This window comes from Argiope bruennichi, chromosome X1 (assembly GCF_947563725.1).
Source record: "Argiope bruennichi chromosome X1, qqArgBrue1.1, whole genome shotgun sequence".
In the NCBI taxonomy this organism is placed as follows: Eukaryota; Metazoa; Arthropoda; class Arachnida; order Araneae; family Araneidae; genus Argiope; species Argiope bruennichi.
Genome location: NC_079162.1, coordinates 125,940,805 through 125,962,112, shown reverse-complemented (window position 1 = coordinate 125,962,112; position 21,308 = coordinate 125,940,805). Strand labels below are relative to the sequence as shown.

Sequence of the window (21,308 nt, the reverse complement as noted above, 5' to 3'; positions counted from 1 at the left end):
TCATACCCTATTTTGCTTAATAGTATTGATACAGCGCCATTTCCCCCCTGATAATGATTTTTTTTTGTCAGAAAAAAAAATTTTTATGACCTTTTTTAAATTATTACCAAGTTTGATAACATTTGGTCCAGCAGTTTTCCTTTTATGACCATTTCAAAGTGCAACTTTAATTACAACCACCTGTATATCTTTAAAATTCGATTTCTTCAATTAATATAACCAAAGCCTACAACTGGTAGCAGAGCATGATTTCTGTGAAGCATCATGTAAAAAGACAGACTTGAAAAAATTAAAAATCGAAAGTATTGATGAGTAATTAACAAGAGCTTAGGGGATATGCCGCCAAATGAATGAATTGCGAAAAACAGTTACATAATGAGAACTGGTTCGATATATTATAGAAAGTTACCAGAAACTTTTGAAGCGATTTCTTTACCTCTTATGACTAATAGAGACATATTATTAATTTATTTGAGACTATGTTGAAAAGAAAAACGAAGAATTTTAAGCATATAAAATTGGTGACAGGCATAAAATCAAGCCCCATTATGCTTGTAACAAGCCTGGACATTTGCTAAAGGATTGTTGACTTAGAAAAATTCAAAATGGTTTCCATTACGAAGAAATATCCAGGAAGAAATAAATTCAATTCAAAAAATTACGTTCAACACAGCAATGAACATGCAAAAACTTCTAAAGAGTCCGACGGAAAAACGTTTCCTTCACTTTATATGAAAAATGTCCAAATGATACTCCAACTGATTGGCATTTTGATTCTGCTTGCACTTCCCACATAATAACTAGATAAAACTTGAATAGAAAATAAAAGAATGTAGAAAATAAAATTATCAGTGTTACTGAGAAAGAAAGAAAAATTGAATCAATATGTCGAAGCGAGTTGAAAACACTACAAATAAAGCTTCAAAAAATATCGATTTAATGAATGTTTTATGCGCTCCACAGCTAAGATGCAATGTGTTATAAATACAAAGTGCAGTGAAAAGTAGAAATGAAGTTGTATTGAATGAGAGAGGACCATTCATATATAGTGAAAATGTTGAATCAATTTGCACAAGAAAGCTGAAGGAAAATATGTTCATCAAAAATTTGATTCCTAGAAAAACTGAAATAGGAAATGAATCAAGTTTTAAAGCCAACGAAAATGCATATGAAATTTGGCACAAAAGATTAGGTCGCATCAACTTTGAATATTTAAGAGATGGTTAGAGATTTGGAGAAATTAGAACGGAAAGTTAAAATCGGCGATTCCGGTATCAAAGGAAAGATGACAAGCTGTCCATATGAAACTTCAAGTTCAGAAATTATATAAAAGAACTATTAAAACTCTAGCAAATTGATTTATGTGGGCCAATAAAATTAACATCTCTAGGTGACAAGAAATACATTCTGACATTCGTTGACAAATTTACTAGAAGATATTTCTTGAATTTATAAATTCCAATGATGAAGTTTCCAATGTAGTATAAAAAATAAATAAGAAAGAAAATGAATTCAACAGTATAAAGAAAAAGAAGGGGCAATGGATTAAAATTTATTCATAGTAACATTAATCAATAAGAAAAAAGAATAAAGCACAAACACACAAAAAAAGTTTATTATTCACCAAAGAGTAATGAGGCGAAAGGGCCAATAGTACTTTATTAGAAAATGCAAGAACTCTCTTGATAGACTGTGGACTCCTTTCAAGTTTTGGGCCAAAGCTGTTGCAACAGCAAAGTATATTTACAATATGACATTTACTAAAAGTAATGATAAGCACCTAAGGAGCTGCGGAACAAGAAGAAATCCTGTGTATGACATCTAAAATCTTTTGGTTGTACAGCATTCTATGAAGTACTTAATAACAAAAGACAAACTGCAGTCAAAACCAAAGAATGGACTGTTAGTTGGCTACTCAGAAACAGAAAATGTTATAGGATATATGATACAGCAGAAAAACAAATTCATGAAACATTTCAGATGATATTCAATGAAACCAAAAATAGTTATGACTCAAAGGAATTGTTGAAGACAATGAATAATTATTAGCAAACCGAGTACAAATAGGATAATATAGAAAATAAGAGGGTAAATGAACTAGCAACTCAGGAGCCTGTTATTAAAGAACAAATAGACAGCGCAATTTCTACAGAAAACAAACAAATAACTGATAGTGAAGAAAATAGGAATCAGAGTGGTTCAAACAGACCTGTTAGAGAGAGGGAGAAAGAAGATTGCCTTCAAAATATAAAGATTGTGAATTCTATAGCGCCAATGATATTATTTCAGAAACATATGATGTAATTATTTCACATGATAAATTCAAATGGAAAGATGTCATGGACGAGGAAATCAACTCATTTGTAACAATACATAATGTATGAAAAGAAGTGGAGAAACCTCAAAACAAAAAAAGTGAACAAATGAATGGAATCTTAAATGAAGAATTATATATGGAATCATCAAGGGGGCTATGAGCCAAAAAACAACAAAGTATTCAAAATTAAATGAAGTACATGGCTTGCCACAATTTGGCAGATGCCAGTACAATAAGCTCGGAGAAATTCTAACTCAAGCAGGAATGAAAAAAAAAAATAATAATAAAATCTGATCTTTCTGTGTATACCAAAAAAGAAGGTAACGAATATATTTACATAAGAATATATGTTGATGATTTTTCAGTAACCGCAGGTTCAACAGAAATGACAAAGTTATTGACAGTATGAAGAAAGAAATAGAAGTTAGAGAACATGGATTCAGATATATTTTTAGGAGCGGAAATCAAGAAAGTATAATCTTATCTCAGAGAAACTATATAAAGAAAATAACAGAAAAATCTAATATGATTGTCTGTAATCCAATGAAAACACTTGGCATTATGGGGAGTACAAGTTTAGATCACCATGATGATTAAGATCTTACCACCGAAGAACTATCAGGAGGCTATAGGATCCATAGTGCACCTTGAAACTCCAATTCGACCCAACATTACATACGTTGCAGTATAATAAAGCATAAATTATTGCAGTATAATAAAGACTCTAGAGAAATTCATTGGACAGTTCTTACAATTCTAAGATATCTAAAAGGAGCCCTGGATCATTGTTTAAAATTTCCACTCAACACCTGTACACTGAAAGCTTGTACAGATGCGAGTTGAAGTATTTCAATGGATGCAAAATCTTGCAGTGGATATTTTCTTAAACCTATTGAAAATGTTGATTGGAGAAGCAATAAGCAAAAACGTGTGGCTTTGTCAACAATGGAGTCAGAATTGATTACAGCATGTGAATATGCAAGTGATGTATTTCTGGAAGAGCGAAATGAAAATAACTTCATTGAAGTCATAATTCCTATCAAAACTGATAGTCAAGAACTGACGGTTTAAACAACTCAAGAATAAGTACTGATGCAACTATGTATACTTACTTACAAATAAGTATTATTGAAAACTATGAGATGGAGTAGGTGAATATTTTTCCAAATTTAGCGATTCCTTTACAACTCAACTCTTGTTTTATGTATGTAGTTTTTCCCCCCTTCTTTTAATTAGAATAAGATTGTTTTTAGATATGTAATTTTGTTTGTATTTATATGTGCCTAATATATATCTTTAAAAATGTAGATTTTTTTCAAATAATATAATAAAGCATGCCTACATATTCTTGTTGAATTTCATTACATAAAAAGCAGCATATGGTGTTTTTATAGGAGACTAAAATTTACAATATTCACTAAATTATATAAAATATCATTAAACATCTCACATTTGAGACACAAACCCTAAAAAAAATCAGGGAAAAGAATTGAAAAATTCAGTTTTTTAAAAAGGGTTTTTGGCTCAAATATATATATATATATATTATATGATTTTAGAGATAATTTACAGTGAATTTTAGATTTCTATAAGGACACCCATATGCTGTGCACGAAGCCTCTCAAATTCTTTAATTTATAAGACAAATTTATTAATTTTAGGAATTAATGAGACCTAAATGTCTTCAATTATCTAAGAATCTAATGCCTTTCAATTCTTTAATTTCCAAGGCAATTTCAATACTTTTAAGAATGAATGAGATCCAAATGACTTCAATTAATATGGTTTCATTGTATATAAATACGGAAAATTGAAAGGATGGTTTATAAGACAAATCATTGAAAAAAAAGCTTAAAAGGATCAATTTAATATAAATACAAATTTAATACAATTACAGACAAATACAAATAAAGAAATTATCAGTTTTCAACTGACTAAATAATAATAAAAATAATAATAATAAAGAGAGATCAGCAAAAGAATTCAAAACAAATGGGCTACATTTGATTTTCCACAATCTTTTTTCCTTTAAATTTCAAGACAGTAACTTCATTGAGTTGTTTTATTTCTTTTTCCTTTAATTTTTTATTACACCTTTCTGGTAAAAAAATATTAAAATTCTGATTTTTATCTTTTAATTTTACAATTGTTTTTTCAAAATATTCCATGATTATTTGTTTTATTTGATTTACAGAATATTTTATATAAATTTCAAGTTCATTTATTTTTCTGAATGGAATAGTTTCCACAGAGCCTAAGAAATTGAACTTATTTAGAAACATTTTTTTAATGGTTTTGCATTTTCAGTTTTCAAAATCAGTACATGAAATTAATGTATAGAATATAATCACATCATTCAAGATTACTAACACACTTTGATAAATTAAAATCAACAGAATTTTTCACCAGCAAAATAGATTTTTATGAACTTGATATGACATACCGAATCCACTTAATTTAATATCTTCATTTTCAATTAATTCAGTCATTCTTTGAAAACTTTCGGATAATAACTTTTTGGTATGATCACAATTATATGTGTCATACAGATTATACAAATCTTGACAAAGATAGGTTAAATAATTTTTTTTTTCATGATTTGTATAATTTAGAGTTCTAACATCACCTAAAAATCGTCCATTTATTTTTTTTTAAAAATTATTTTTATAAATAAGTTTCAATATCCAAGTGGTACAGTATTAAAATCATCTAACATTCTTCTATCAAAATCATACCTTCTATTGGTTTTATTTACTTTAATATTATCACCTTTTCATAGTTGATCATAGTTTCATCACTGATTTATTTCCCCATCTATACAATCTATTTCTCCTGTAATAACATTAATTCGTTCTTTGAAACCAAGTTTTGTTTCACTCTCATCAGACATTTTGAATGATTTTACAGTTCCATCATTCAATATATATTCATAATCTATGCTTCCTGCAGATATTCTAGATATCATATATTTATATCCCAGTTCATCAGTCCATTCACCTAAGAACCCTTTATATGGACAAAATAATAATAATAAATTTCATAAAAACTCCAATATCATATGCTGGCTTTATAGTTTTTATTTTTGAAAACCCCATACATAATCTGAATAAACCAAACTTTAAACATTGTGATATAAGTGAATATGAAAATTTTGAAGATGCAAATAATATATTTTATTATAATTGTCATTAAGTTGAAAATAAATATATAATAGATATAATAAAAAGGTAAAATGGAATCTTTCAAAGGAACTAAAGAGAAATCTTTATTATGTTTTCTCTTGATTTTATATATATTAAATATTAAAATAATACAAATACATATTCATTATTAATCACAAATTTTTTTGTTATAGTAAGCAACATTTGGTAAAATAATAAGTATTTGGTAAACCTTTGATCAATAATACTAATATAATATGGCAGGAATAATGGCACCAGATTGGCATTATTAGAGTAAGAATTTAATCCATTATTAATCACAATTTTTTATTTGAAATTAATTAATTACAATAAAATTGATAAATGCTCGTCTGAAATATCTTTTCAAGAAACAAAAGAAATGGAGAATGATAATTATATAGAATTCAAAAAAGTTGTAGGAAGTATATATATTAAAAAGTGCGAAAAACAGAAATAAGTTGACTAAATTCTTATTCTAATAATAATCTGGTGCCATTGCCATTGTTCCTGCCATATTATATTAATATTATTGATCAAATGCTTACCAAATACTTATTATTTTACCAAATCAAAAAGATTTGTGATTATTTTTCAATGTGTGTGAACATCATGTATAGAAAAGACCCCACTGCAAAAAAACAAAGATTAGTAAGCAAAAATTTGTAAGATGGAGAAAGGCAAGAAAAAAAAAGAATAAATTACTCGTGGGTTTGTAAACTTCAAATTTATTTAAAATTTCTAATAAGGGAATATAGCAAAGATTAATGAGCTGAAGTCTACTGATTCATAATATTCTCCCTAAATTTGCATGTTATTGCTAATATTTTTTTTTCAGGATTATTTTAATTAGCATCAAAAATTGTGTATTAGTGGATTACTATTTGTTCCAGATGAATTTTGCAATTAGTTTTGTTTTCAGTGTTTGCAAACATTACAGGCAGAGAAGATCCTACTGTAAAGAATCAAAATTTTTAATACTATTATATATTTACATCTAAAATGTACTACAATTTTTTCCTTCGATTTCTTAGGTACTCTTCCAATGTGAATGTGATTTATAATCAGATCCTAGATATTGTTAACATGGTAACAGCCCATGTAGATAGGCACATTTACTAGTTAAGTACATCTACTAGAAATTTGATATGCATTATGATAAGTTAATGAACCTGTTTCAAACCTATTCAGATACAACTACTCAGAAGTAAACGTCGGCTAACTCAGTTTAGCATAAAAATGATAGTATAATTAATCATAACTCATACTGCTGACCTACGTTTTCTCCACTAACACTGTGTGGCATCCAATTTTTTTTTTATATTGTCTCATTTTTCGCAGATAATTATGCCAATATAGGGTATTTTAATGTGCAATTATCTGGTATTTTAATTAACAATTTCCCTTTATTCGTGCATTCCGTCCAGCGAAAACTCATCAAATGCAATATTTTCTCGGCGACTCCTTTCTCCAATGAGTTTAATTTGTCAACATGGCTGAAACTTAATTATTAATTACAAAATTCCAGTTGCTCGAGAAGCTCTTTTTGTAGGTTCCGGAAGAGGAACCTTCAACGATTTCACTGCAGCTTCCTCAAGCAAATCTCTACAACATCATGCATAATTTTATGTGCTTGTGATTTTAATATTCTAAATCTTAAAAATATCAAGATATAAGACAAGAAATAATAAATAAGAGAATAGAAATTAATTTTAACCAGAAAAAAAAGGCTAATATTTATAAAAGAAGTCAAGCGTATGAGCAATTGTGACAACAGTGAGAATACAAATTATCACCAGCTCTTTTACCGCTACAAACTGGTTTAAAAATAAAACGCGCTCCGGACTCCCGTCGAATTCTTCCTGTTCGAAATGGTTCGTCCCCAACAAACATGTTTCTATATCGACTGCCATCAATATAGACACTTGGTGGAAAAAAATCTCGAGGCAGAGAAACAGTAGTGGAAGTTGGAAGAGGGCCTACCTACACCTACTACCCATTTCCTACTTGCCTTCTACAGTGATGAATTAAATACAAAAATTGGTGCATATTTAAAAAGTTTTACAATTAATATCATTAAGAATCAACTAATCGCTATCATTTTAAGGCAAGGACTCGATTTAAAAATGATGAATAAAAAAAAATGAAAATTCCATCAGACTATAATTGTAATACCATAAATTACACAAAGAATTGCAGTGAAGGAGAAAAAAAATTTAAAATCATATAAATAGAATATAAAAGTAAGATAAGTAATTAACTGCTTAGTAGATTCAAACTGGTCAGCACAATTTGAGGTAGAATTAATCATAAACTAAATGCATGGCAGCAGTACTTGAAAGAACTTTTCTATGCCGCTAATGATCCAACATAGACAAAATTTTGGTCCTTGCAAATTTAACAGTAAACATCCTACAGCTAAGTGAGTGGTCAGAAATACAATTGACCACCGTTTCTGATTATTAGTAAATGACCATTTTTCACTGACTGCTATGGTATTTCATTATCATCAAAAAATTCGTTTTAGTATAAGTTTTCGATTATCCCCTGAATTCTTCAAGAATTCCCAAACCACTCCCAGTCATCTGACCAATCTTACATTTTCGCCTTCAATTTTTCGTTGACAATTGAATTTTGATTCCTTCTAGGGCTGACCTCCATACAACAACTTGAAAACCTGGTACGAAATAATCATTTCCTGCTTTCTTTCTTCATTTTTATTATATTCCTTTGTTTTGTCGAATATTTGCCACTATTCATTCATTCTTTGACAAACCTTAATACAGAGAAATACCCAAATAGGTTTAAAAATGGAAAAACAAGCTCTTATAATTTCAGGGAGGTGGAGGTCTGTAATTAAACAGCTCTAATGGCTGATATTGGTCCTTCATTGTAATGGACATTTTATATAATTGTACTATATAAGAAATAAACTTTGATAAATGAGTCAAAAGTAATAAATTGAAATTTATCCTGCATTTCTTTTTCAACTAAACTGCTCAAAACTGTTACACAAAAATGTAAGAACTCTCTTTATATACTCTATAAAAAATCTGATTAGAAAAATAAGTACTCTTCTGATAATTTTCTTGGTTATGCAAAAAATGTACATTAAGCAATAAAGTTTGTCAGAAGCCAAACGGTGATCAACAAAAGGAAGAGATTGCAAGTAATAAAATCATGCTAGCTGAGATAATGCTAGCAGCTCATGTTTAAGAAACTAGATATCACAATTGATTTATCAAAAACTTTAAAAGCATAGCATCACTTACTTTTCGAAGTGAATTTGTTTTCTTTCTTCTTTTTTCCTTTACTTTTCAGACAATTATCACAAGTAAACCTACAGTTTCAAGAAAACCAAGTAAAAATTAAACTCTATAAAATATAAACTTTATAAATAATTTAAGAAAAGTAAAATGACAATAAATTATGTAACAATTGAAGAAATATACATTTTACAAAGGATAATTAACAAAGTTTTAAATCAAAATATATTCCTACCCTTCAGGCCAGATTACTTCAAAATGGAGAACACAGATTTGATGTAATTTTCGACCACAATCTGTGCACTCTACCATACTAGAAGAGAAAATAATAAATTGTTTTCAAAATTAAATGAAAAAAAAACACAAATATAATATCAAAATTATTTTCAATATCAAAATTTTATATCAGAAAAAGTAACAACCCTCTTGTGCTAAGGTCATGAGCATGAAATTATACTTCAATGCAATTTATTTTTATGGGCTAATATTTATATAATAATGAAAGAATTTATTACATGACACATCACTGTCTCAAATAATACACTAACACATTTGAAAGAACATTTACATTTAGTAGCAGCAGCAGGTCAACAAAACATTAAATTACTGCTATACAGATAGCAGGTCAACAAAACATTAAATTACTGCTATACAGATAGCAGGTCAACAAAGCACCAAATTACCGCTATACAGATAGTAGGCCAACAAAATATCAAATTACGCTATACAGATAGCAGGTCAACAAAACATTAAATTACTGCTATACCGATAGCAGGTCAACAAAGCACCAAATTACCGCTATACAGATAGTAGGCCAACAAAATATCAAATTACGCTATACAGATAGCAGGTCAACAAAACATTAAATTACTGCTATACAGATAGAACTTTATAAACTCAGCATATTTTATTTAATAAGCAGTTTTCCCTTTTACATAATTTTTACTTACGGTTCTTGTTCCAAATGATCGTTCTTCATTTCCACAAACTGATCCTTTTTGATAATCCTAAGAAAAATTAAAAAAAATTAATTGGAACTCATCTACTGGGTTGGTTGAAAGGCTGAAATGCATGTTAATATTTTTACCTATTGGAGATTAGTAGACTGCAAATGTGTTCTAAATAAGATACGAAATGAGACTATGACTATGTTAATTAAGTAGCACAACAATCAAAATGAAAGAAAGTTACACTTTTTTACATTTTTATACTACTTCACCAGTAAAAAAAGAAAATTTCAAATCATTAACTTTAACATTATTTTAAAAAACTGCATACCCCTATCATTAAAAGTTATCAAAAAATAGAAAATCACATAAGATGACATGAACCACATTCTCTTAGTATTTATAATAATGAAAATATACAATCGCTTTTTTTAGAACAGTTACAGCTCAGTTTAAATTTATCAATAGTATTTATCAGTTTCCAAAGTGTCTTTATATGACTATAGATATTTTCATTTCAAGTATTGCACCACACAGATACGGAATTTTTTTGGAGGGGGGGGGGCTGTTTCACAAAATGTCGGGGGGGGGAGCAGTATTATTCCAGAAATGACCTTTGCTAGTTCTTTATCTTTATATCCCGTAAATACGATTTTATCCCAAAAAGTATTCAAATGCTAATATCTACAGAATGCTACTCGCCACCAAAGCTTACTGTGCTGTACATCAACAGCTTGTTCCTGAATGACTTTTAAATTTCTCAAAACACAACGTTCAATAAAAGACTATAGTCTTTAGAAAGTAATATTCAAAAAAATGTAGAAACTCAGGCCTATCTCTCGACAGTAAGGTTCTAATTTATTTATCATATCACACACCCATCTTAATGTATGCCTGTCCGATACGGACCGCCACTGCGAAATCCAATTTTAAGAGAATTATTGCACTAAAAAAACAAAACACTCAGGATAATAACCTATGCCAGATACTTCCACAGAAATACTGTAATTACTGTTGCTCTCGTCATTCTTCCAATCAAATTTTTTATCCGGAAATAAGCATAAGTCTTTTATTAATCGTTAAATAACACCGAGTACCAAGCCCTAGAAAATCTACCAATTTATGACATATGACAAAACAAAGAAGCGCAGACTCCACTAAACTCTCATCCTCTAATGTCCACAGCTACCTCAACTAGCCAGTATTATAATCATACCTCACGCATTCTTCGAATAATTACTTACAGAATAAATTATAATCAAATAAATTGTTGATCATAATAATATCAATAATTAAATAACAATAATCATATTAACTAAAATCCTTTGATTATAAACTTTCCATATCTAAATTATTAAGCTCATCTCTTAACTATTAAGCTGAATTTCAATGTTCCACAGTCTCACCCTTCTTGATTTACAGACGATAGGGCCTGCAATCCCAATGAACTGTAATCCTGCACAACAAACTTTGATAAAAAAAAAAAATTACAGATGTAAAAAAGCAAATTTAAAATGAATGTTATATTTAGAATTTTGATTGTAATAATGTGAAAAATACTGACGAAGCATTTAACTTTTTCCACTTGATAATCCCGAGTTCATACTGTGTAACTGACCAGAATGTGAATCGTGCATTTTAGATCTAATTCGAATGATGCTAACAAACCCACCGATATACATATTTATTAATTAACCAGTAAAAATAAAAACTAGCTGACTATAAATTTAAGAAATATTAATTAAATATGTTATTAATTAAAATAAATCCATTAAATTAAAAATAAAGCTGCTCAAATAACATGAATGAAAAATTAATCCAACAGAAAACCATATTAAAAAATTAGACAAAGTTTGATGATTAATTAAATGTCAACAAAACTGAGTTAAAATTTTAAAAGGCTATCGAATTTTTTAAATACAATATAAATAAATACATAATCTGTCCAATCAACGAATTTTCGATCTCGCAATTTTGACGAATGTCCCCATTTGAAATTTCCCCGCGTTTGTAGAACACATTTTTCGCGTTATGTCTATCTGTCCATCATTGAGCGCGATAAAAAAAGATTAGAACTCGGCGGAGAAAATATATATCGATGTAGAAATTTGTAGATTTCTATTAAATATTTAAAGACTTATATTTAGTGGATGTCTGCTTTTTCGAGTTGTAATTATTATTAAATATATTTTTGATTATTATTAAAATGAACCCCCGCCCCCCCCCTTTTTTTTGAGGAAGGGTACTCAGCGTTAAGAAAAATATAGAAAAGGTACACATATGTCAAAAGTTTGGGAAACACTGTTCTACTACAATGCATCAAGAGGCAAAATTATACGTTTTGAATTGTAATACCAAATAGTCTTTAAAAAATAAAAACATAGTATGTAAGCCATGTTCTGTATCATTTATCTGTGTATCATTTTAATCATTCAAAAGATACTTAATTTTGCAAGTAATTAATTATAGTGCAAGAATATAACAAACAACAAAAGAATAACAGGAGAGATTTCAATATATTAAAGACTAATTCAAAACAAATAATTCTCTAACAAACAATGCTTCAAAGGTAAGTATTGTTTTTGGCGGCGCTACTGTATGAATCACTGAACTGAAGTAAACTGGAACTGAAATGATCTTGACTATATAAATAATGTGGCATCAACTTCGAATCGTTTTTACTTTTTACTCACTTGTAACAACAACTGTTTGCGTGCGAGATTATAATGTCTTATTAATAAATGTTTTGTTTGTCGTAAGTGGAGTTTATTCTTGTTACTACGAGTTATTACTACTACTATTCAAACTGCGAGCTAAGAACGAGAGTTAAGCCACATTGTTCATAAAATAAATATAGCCAAAAATCCAAAGGTGGTAGAAAGGACTATGATGTAAGTTTTTAATACTAAGAAATACACAAGAATTCCGCCATTTTGAAAATACTAAAAATATCATTTATCTAAACATATAAAACTTAGAATTTATTTCCCAAAATAAGAATTCAAAAATAGAAGATAATAACAAATGGTATTCAGCAGAGTAGTAACAAGTTACTGTAACATTCATACAGTAGAATAATGCAAAACATTACAAATATAATGAATACTTTTCAGGCTTTTAATCTTAAAAACCTGCTAATATGTAGTTAATCTGAAAAAAATGAAACAATATTGATAAATCAAATGTAGCACTTAATTCTCAAAACATGTGTAAATCAAAACAGGGTGCGTAGTGTGAAATGGATGCAAAAACTAAGCACCTTAGTGAAAAAAATTAAGCACTTTCGTACTTGCATGAATACATAAGAATTTTCTACTCATACGATTTTTTTTTTTTTTGTCTTATAATAAATTGCAGTTTTTATAGAACATTTTTTAAAAATATCTATTTTTAAATTTTATTTAATTTTTGATTAAAAACAACTTTTCAAATTTGGTAAATTCAACAAAAATGAGTTTATAAAATTATTTTCAAAAGATATTGGGAGGGAGGGAGATTTATACTATTTATACAAAAAACTATAATCAGTTACATATTAGTTCAGACAACATAATATATTAATACTATATAATGCTGACATATTTATCAGAATAATTTTAAATTTAAAATTAATTTTTTTTAAAAAAAATTAGAAAAAATATAATTAAATAACTTCTACCTCTTAATAATTTTTAATTAATTATGTGTACAATTTTTTAAAAAATTGCACACAAAACGTGACTTGCCTAATTCATTCAATTCCTACTATTAGTTCACATTCTCCCTATATATATTTACATATCTTGTTCAAATTTCCAATCGTTAAGATATTGGGAGGGAGGGAGATTTATACTATTTATACAAAAAACTATAATCAGTTACATATTAGTTCAGACAACATAATATATTAATACTATATAATGCTGACATATTTATCAGAATAATTTTAAATTCAAAATTAATTTTTTTTAAAAAAAATTAGAAAAAATATAATTAAATAACTTCTACCTCTTAATAATTTTTAATTAATTATGTGTACAATTTTTTAAAAAATTGCACACAAAACGTGACTTGCCTAATTCATTCAATTCCTACTATTAGTTCACATTCTCCCTATATATATTTACATATCTTGTTCAAATTTCCAATCGTTAATAAAATACTTTTTATTCATCCACTCCAGTTCAAATACATTTTTTTAAACTTGTAGAATCTTAGAAACATTTTGCTGCGAAACCAAAAATCGTGTAAGTTACAAAAAGAGAGGGGGGAAAAAAACTTTTAAGAATGATATAATCTAAATCATAAAGGTTTCTTAATTTTTTTAAAATTTCTTTTAAATTTTAAATATTAGAACTAGAAGAATTTTTAAAAAAATAAAAACTAACATTTGTCAAGATTGGTTCAACAAATTATAATTTACAAAGGAATGGGGACATGTAAAAAGAAAATAAATGATTGAAAAATTAAAATTTCACCTCAATGGATTTTACGTAGTCGACTAAAGTAATTACAATAGCAATAAATAATCATACAGTAATATCCGTTTCGTAGTCGTTCGAAAGATCGCTCGAAGCAATATATAAACGAGAATGATGATTGATTGAATGTCTAATGATACTTCATGGTAATCAGATCTTTCAAGGAAACTTTTAGAACAACTTCTTCCATCTCTGATGTATCCATTTCTTTTACGCGCCATACTGTATTCTTATTTTTCGTCGATCGGTCGTCGTAGTGTGTTGAACAAATGTCACCAGGCATATCTAAAATAAATTATTCACTATTTAAAACACTAATTGTAAAAGAAGTTCAAACTTTTTTCGAGTTGCAACCAGTTTGGCATATTTCGTATTTCATTCTTTCGGAATAACCATTCCAATATATGCCGGTGCCCACTGTTGAACAAAAGGAGCGAAAAAAAAAAAAAAAAGTTCATTAAGCATTATCTTAACATGGGATGAAACTCCTGTATCCCTTCTCCAAATGCTTTCCTTTCGTCGGTTTTCTTTTATGATGTATCCAGTGAACAAAGATCTATGACTGCTTTCGATTTATCGTATTCACCGTCTGCGAAAACAAAACGGAATATCTTCTTTGCACTTCTCAAAATAATTAAACCCTTTTCAGGACTTTTTTTCCCCCAAAAAAACTAAGCACTTTTAAGGTGCTTAAAAATAGTTTTCAAATTTAAGCACTTTTAAATTAAGCACACTACGCACCCTGAAAATAATTGGTCATATTCCAACTAATATAAGATTTATAACTGCCAATCATTTTAGGAAAACCATTTAAGATTGACAAGATTATTATTGAGCGTTATGCATATATAGAAGAAAGAAATAAACTTACGTAGGAGGCTGAGATGGGTCATCGCCAAGTGTAACAGTATCTCCCGGTATTTCAGAAAAACATTTCAGACAGTAAGTATACCTATAGGCAAAGAGAAAAAAGAATATATAACAAAAAACAATTAAAGACTTAATATTAGTAAAGATAATTACAACTATAACACTAACCAATAAAAATTCAAATCATTTATAATTTTCACCACATGAGTATTTCACAAGTAGAGAGCGTGCACTTTTCAAATGAAAGGAGAAACAAAATAGAATTTATGCCATAAAATGCATGAATATGTGTCATTTCTATTAAAAGCACTAAACTTCCGATAATCTGCAAAATCAAGTATTGCATAAATAGCAGAAAATCAAATTCTGTGGACAATCAGTAAAATAACCGAAAAAAGACAAATAATAAAATAACATTATTTTCAAAGGATTTTACCTACAGCGGGACACTTACACATGCAATTATAATTTCATAAATAGATATCTGTACTTGGTAAATTTTTTCACACACACAAGCCAGTCTTTGTTCATTGGTATTAAAACATTTCGTCCATTATGTGAGTGGATATTCTTTAAAAAAAATATTTTGAGATTCAAAAACATGGATAATCATATATGGATATTTCAAAAATGGATGAAAAGCCACATGTCAGAATATATTTACTAAGTAAATAATTTCTTTCACTTTTTTTCCAGCAAAAAAATTGTACTATTTCACCAAGAAAACAATCTCAAAACTTTCTAACTCAAGGAATTCAAATCTTATCTTTAAATATGACTTAAAATTTAAAAAATTGTCACTAGAGGGAAGATTAATTTTCATTACCAGAAATATATATTGTTGGAATATATAAAAATGTACCAAGTTTCATATATATCCAATTACTCAAAATCTTATGACACCTTAAAAGAAATGATGCAAATAAACAGAAGAAAACAAAAATTGGAGTACAGACATCAAATATCTGACCACAAAAAAAATTCCAAAAAAATATTTCAATACATTATTTCATCACAAGTACTCACCATACATAAATGTAGTTTCAAAATTGATTTATCATAAAATATTTCAAGCAAACAATTTTTTTAAAGTGTCATTAATTTTTGCAGTAACAAAGACTACAGATTAAAACTGGGTATTTAAATAACATTTTTAAAATAGTCATTAATGATACAAAGAACTGAATACACTGACTGAAAAAGAAAAGCATTGTAAATAGAAATGCTAAAACATACATACCTATTTTGGTAACTCCAATATTTAGCATCCCTAGGAATAGTACATAACTGCTTTCCATAACAACATAAAACTTGAGGTTGGAAGACATATTTTCGACCACAACAATAACCTAATGACTGCATTACAGGGTCTATCTCCTGTTCAAATACTTCAGCAAGCTAAACATACGTAAAAAGAAAAATTTATTTCAACAAATTCTTCAAAATAATCCCCAAACCTAAGTTTCAAATGAAACTCAAAGAGCTTAAGATTCAATTAACACAAAAACCTGTACCACTCACCTTTGAACAATGCCTGTACACTTTAGATGTTTTCCTGTTATATAACCACGCATTATCAAACATTAACCATACATCATCAACATACTGCCAAGGATCTTGATACTGTCCAGTGTCTAATTTCCGTTTAATTGTCGATAAATCCATTGGCCTTTTTATAATATCAAAATAATCCTAAAATGATGGCATAAGTTATTTAAAATGGCAAGTAGGAAAACATGAAGGAAAGGAAATAAAATTTTAATGCACCTCCATCTCATATTTAGTAACATTTTAATGAAGCATTTGTTAAATAAAAAGAAACTTTTACTCTAAAAAATTTAGTTTACTATCATCGAAAAGGCTGTTTGTAAATTAATTCTGCATTTAAGCATGATGTATTTCAATTTTTTTTAAAGAATTTGTTTAAATAAATAAATGAGTTTTTCAAATTTTTCCTTTAAAGTTCTTATAAAATAATGATCAAACAGAATCGAAGATAGTTTCAATGAAGACTTTTATAAATTTAAAATTGAATTTGACATCAATAAGGTGGAACAAATACAACAAAAGAGAGGAAAAAAAAACTATTTTCAACGTTTTATAGGTTACATAATGATAAACTCTTGCTTTTGCAATTATATTACCCCATTAAAAGAATACAAATTAATTTCTTTTCCCACACTGATGTAAAGTATGAACCCAATTAATTTAGCAATTTTTAATTAATTTTAATTCATTTCTCTAAGTAAAAATATTTAGAGAAATAACCAGATTTGAAATTACATGATTATATAGAATTACAATTGTTAAATGAAATTTAAAAGTCTAAATTTTTACAGCTAAGCAGAAACTGTAAAGAGAAAAGAGGGGAAGGGGGAAATGACAGGAGTTCAGAAACCGATAGCATTCAAAAGCTTTATGGAAACAAGACAACTAATGATCTTGTGGGAAAAAAAATACTAATATTTTTAATTTCAGATTATCTACATAAAACTTTGACATTTACGGAAAAGCAAGACTATCTTACACAAACCATTCAAAAATTGACAGTAAATTAATCGTTAAGAGCAAAACCAAGTCGTATTATAATTCGGAAGGGATCTACAGAAATCAATTTAAAATTTTAAAAACAGAGAGAGAGAAAGAGAGAGAGAGATGCAAAACACTGAAAAATAATATCAATTTTCAGATGATTGAAATAACCATCGACCACAAAAGGCTTATGTAAATCAAGCAATTAGTAAAACACATTATAATACTAGTTAATATCAGTCTAGCCTGCATGAAACGTCAGAGGTATAGTTAAATATCTACTAAAATTAGAATATTAATATTAGAGCTATATAATTACCCATTCCAAATAATAATAACCTTTTTCTGATTTCAGAATAAACTTTTTTATAAAGGTTTAAGCAAGCACTTTATAGTAGAACTTTTCTAAAATTTATAAGCTATCTTGATAATAAAGCAAGTATGTACTGCATATAGCAGGACTAAAGAAAATGTGAAAAAATTTCCCCAACTTCGCAGCATTTCCCTCATTTACACCTACTAATTATATTGATTTCCTGGTTTTCTTTCTCCCTATTAAGAATCATTGTATGCGTGCAACATACATTATTAAAAACATTTTTATCAGTTATTTAATACTATTTTTATGAAATTTATAAAAAAAAAAGGAACGGGACATTCTATATAAACAATTAAAACAGTATATTACATTTCTTTATATATACTCGAAATTTTAACAAATTATTGAGCTTTTAAAATTGAATAAGAATTCTAAGAAACTTTAAAACTGCTTTTTGCAATACAAGTGAGATCATGTTAACAGTAAAGATTATTACGATTTTTGAGGGAAACTTGAAACAGTTCAATAATTAATTACTTTTCTTTGCATTAGTACCAGAATAACAATGGCATTGTATAAATACAAAAATAGTGTAAATTTATGTGCCAAATAATACATTAGTACAGATTTACACACTGCCAAAATATTGCTTAAAATCCTTTTTCTTCAACAAATTATGAGAAATTAATTGTTCTAATCAAAAACCTTTGCCCTTATATTTGAATAAAATTTTCTTTAATTCCATTTATTATGACAAAAAAAAAAACTATACTAATTTATAAATAATAAATCCAATAATAACTACTGCCTGCCTATTACACTTGAAACGCACAAAATACAAAATAATAATCAATTATTAGTCTCAAAATTAAAAGATCAATTACTAAAGCATTAATAAAAAAATACTTGTTTGAAAACAATTAATCCTGTAAAGCTTCTTTGTAAGAGTATGAGGCATGCAATTTTTTTCTTTACTCTTAAAACTTTAATTTTGAATGGAATTTTATTTTTATTTTAAATACTTTATAATTTCTTTTTTCAAATTTTTTCGCGGGATTTCTTTCCTTCTTGTTGCTTCTTCTCTTTATATTTTTCATATTTGGCTCGTGAATTCCTCACACTTTCTCGGCTGTAGAGAAATGAGAGTGCAAAATCGCCGATTGCACGCATGCTGACGCGAAATGTCATAATATCGTCAATTTTTATTGATTTTTTGATATTTAAAAAAAAAAAATCCTATCTTATCCTTGCTTTTTTCAGACTGATAAAATTTCCCAATTTTTCCGATATCCTTGTCATCCCAGCTCTATCGCCACCCTCTATCAACGCATTTGTAAAGTATTATTAGAGTTTTGAATTTTATGATACATATTACATCATGCCAATTTTCACAAACCAATCAAATAAAAAAAATTATACGAAATTGTAAGCAAATAACATTTCAAGTATCTCTTAGTTCTGAAATTTGTTTTAACACCTAAATTATTGCTATTAAATAATTGAGAATCAGTGTCAGTCACTTTCGCCTCTCCATGAAGGCATTTAACAGACATGACACAGTCTTGGGAAATAAAAAGCTGAACTTCATGAAAGAATGAAATATGCCGAATATAATCACCCAGACGCAAAATAAGTATACTTAAATAAACAATAAAAAGAATAAATTCATACAAAAGGTACTTGAGATATAAAAATTCATACAAAAGACTTTTTTTTTTTTTTTAGATAAAAAGAAAGTAAAAGAATTCTCAATTTGAAAAACGATAAAAATAAATGCTTGCCAAAAACGCAACAACCTGCGTTTCCATAGTAATATGTCATATTTGATTTCAAAAGAAGTAAAATAACTTGAAACTTTTCAATTTTATCAAAAAACCCAAAATGTGTATTCATGTACCTACAAATTGCTCATACTTATCTATATACAACAACAATCACTACAGATGAAGTCTCTGGGAAAAATAAAACAAAATAGTACAATAAAGGATCAAGCAGTTCAATTCAAAGGTAAAAAGAGAAACAGAAAAATCTTCACATAGATTATAATGTTTGGAAATTAAAACATAAAGCAATCCTTCGATGTTTACTAAGACTTTCAAGAATCCATCCAATTCATAAAATCAAAACAATCAGAGGAAAGAAATTTTTATGCAGAAATCAATAAACATTACTACCAGAAATATTGATAATACAGATTTATTCTAAGCAGGTTCAGCCCAAACCTTTTCAATAACACAAAACAAAAGATAACGAAAATTTGTTTAAAAATTACTTCTCTATTGCTGTCTGATGAAAAATAATAGGAATAACAATTTATTTCGCTTACCAATTTAAATTAAATATATTTTAAAATATTTTTTTATGCACCTTATAAAGTTAATTTCATCTGCAAATAAGACTTTGGGGGGGGGGGAGCTCAACATATAATCATTTAGTGAAGAAAAAAAAACTCCCATCATTAATCACCTTTCCCATCACCTTTCATTAAATGAATGTACATGATATAGAAGCACTTAAAACTTCTACTCATACACACGTTGGTATAAAAAAGTATCAATATAGATCACATACACATGCATAGCATTCATCAAATTATGACTGGTAAAGGCAGCATAAAAATATATTTGATAAAAATGCAAATACAGAAGCCATGCTAGGAAAATATATGCAAAATAACACAAAATATGATAAATATTTAGCTGGTAATAATGAATATTTAGCTGGTAATAGGATGATATTTTTATTTATTTTACCTTAATTTAATATGATTGAGAGGACAAGAACAGAGACGATTCCAAGAGCAGGATACGATATGAAGAAAATAGATTATCTATTACCAATAACCCAACGAAACATAAATGATAAAGTGAATATTTAAAGTCCTGTTGACATTTAAAAAGGTTTTAATCAAAACTAATTTGTTCAATTTAAGTCCTGCTTTCATGATTGTGATGAAGCAGAATGCTCATATTAGGAAAAGGCAATTGATTGTTTGAACTTGAAATTACATTTATCATTTGCTATTTTTTACTTCTTATATCATATAACCAGAACATTTAACAGCCAACACAATTATGAAGTTCTTATATATATATATATATATATATATATATATATATATATATATATATATATATATATATATATATATATATATATATATATATTATTTTCATGCCATACAAACAATGCATAACAATAAATGCACAATAAATAAGTTAACAGAGAAAAACAATTAACTAAAAAAACTAAATAAGCAAAGAATGATAATTGTATAAATTCATTCGCATAACTCCATGCAAGAAAAATGGGTTAAAAAAATTATGTGAAAGTTTATTAAGATCAGAAAGTAATTGTCAGAAATGTTAAATAAGAGAAAGAGAAAGAAAGAAAGAGAGAGAGAAAGAGATTACACAAT

General features: G+C 27.8%; 1 protein-coding gene across 6 annotated transcripts in view; it reads right to left on the bottom strand.

Annotated features, from left to right (window-relative positions):
• LOC129958661 (histone lysine acetyltransferase CREBBP-like) overlaps positions 1 to 21,308 on the bottom strand; it is a 141,667-nt gene that overhangs the window by 26,150 nt on the left and 94,209 nt on the right. For all 6 annotated transcript variants that reach the window (XM_056071280.1, XM_056071282.1, XM_056071285.1 and 3 more), the window contains 6 exons: positions 16,561 to 16,731; positions 16,280 to 16,437; positions 15,041 to 15,121; positions 9,713 to 9,769; positions 8,998 to 9,075; positions 8,769 to 8,836 (listed from right to left, as the gene is read on the bottom strand). In XM_056071280.1, the coding sequence (XP_055927255.1) occupies positions 8,769 to 8,836; positions 8,998 to 9,075; positions 9,713 to 9,769; positions 15,041 to 15,121; positions 16,280 to 16,437; positions 16,561 to 16,731 (613 nt within the window). The remainder of the gene's footprint in view (positions 1 to 8,768; positions 8,837 to 8,997; positions 9,076 to 9,712; positions 9,770 to 15,040; positions 15,122 to 16,279; positions 16,438 to 16,560; positions 16,732 to 21,308) is intronic.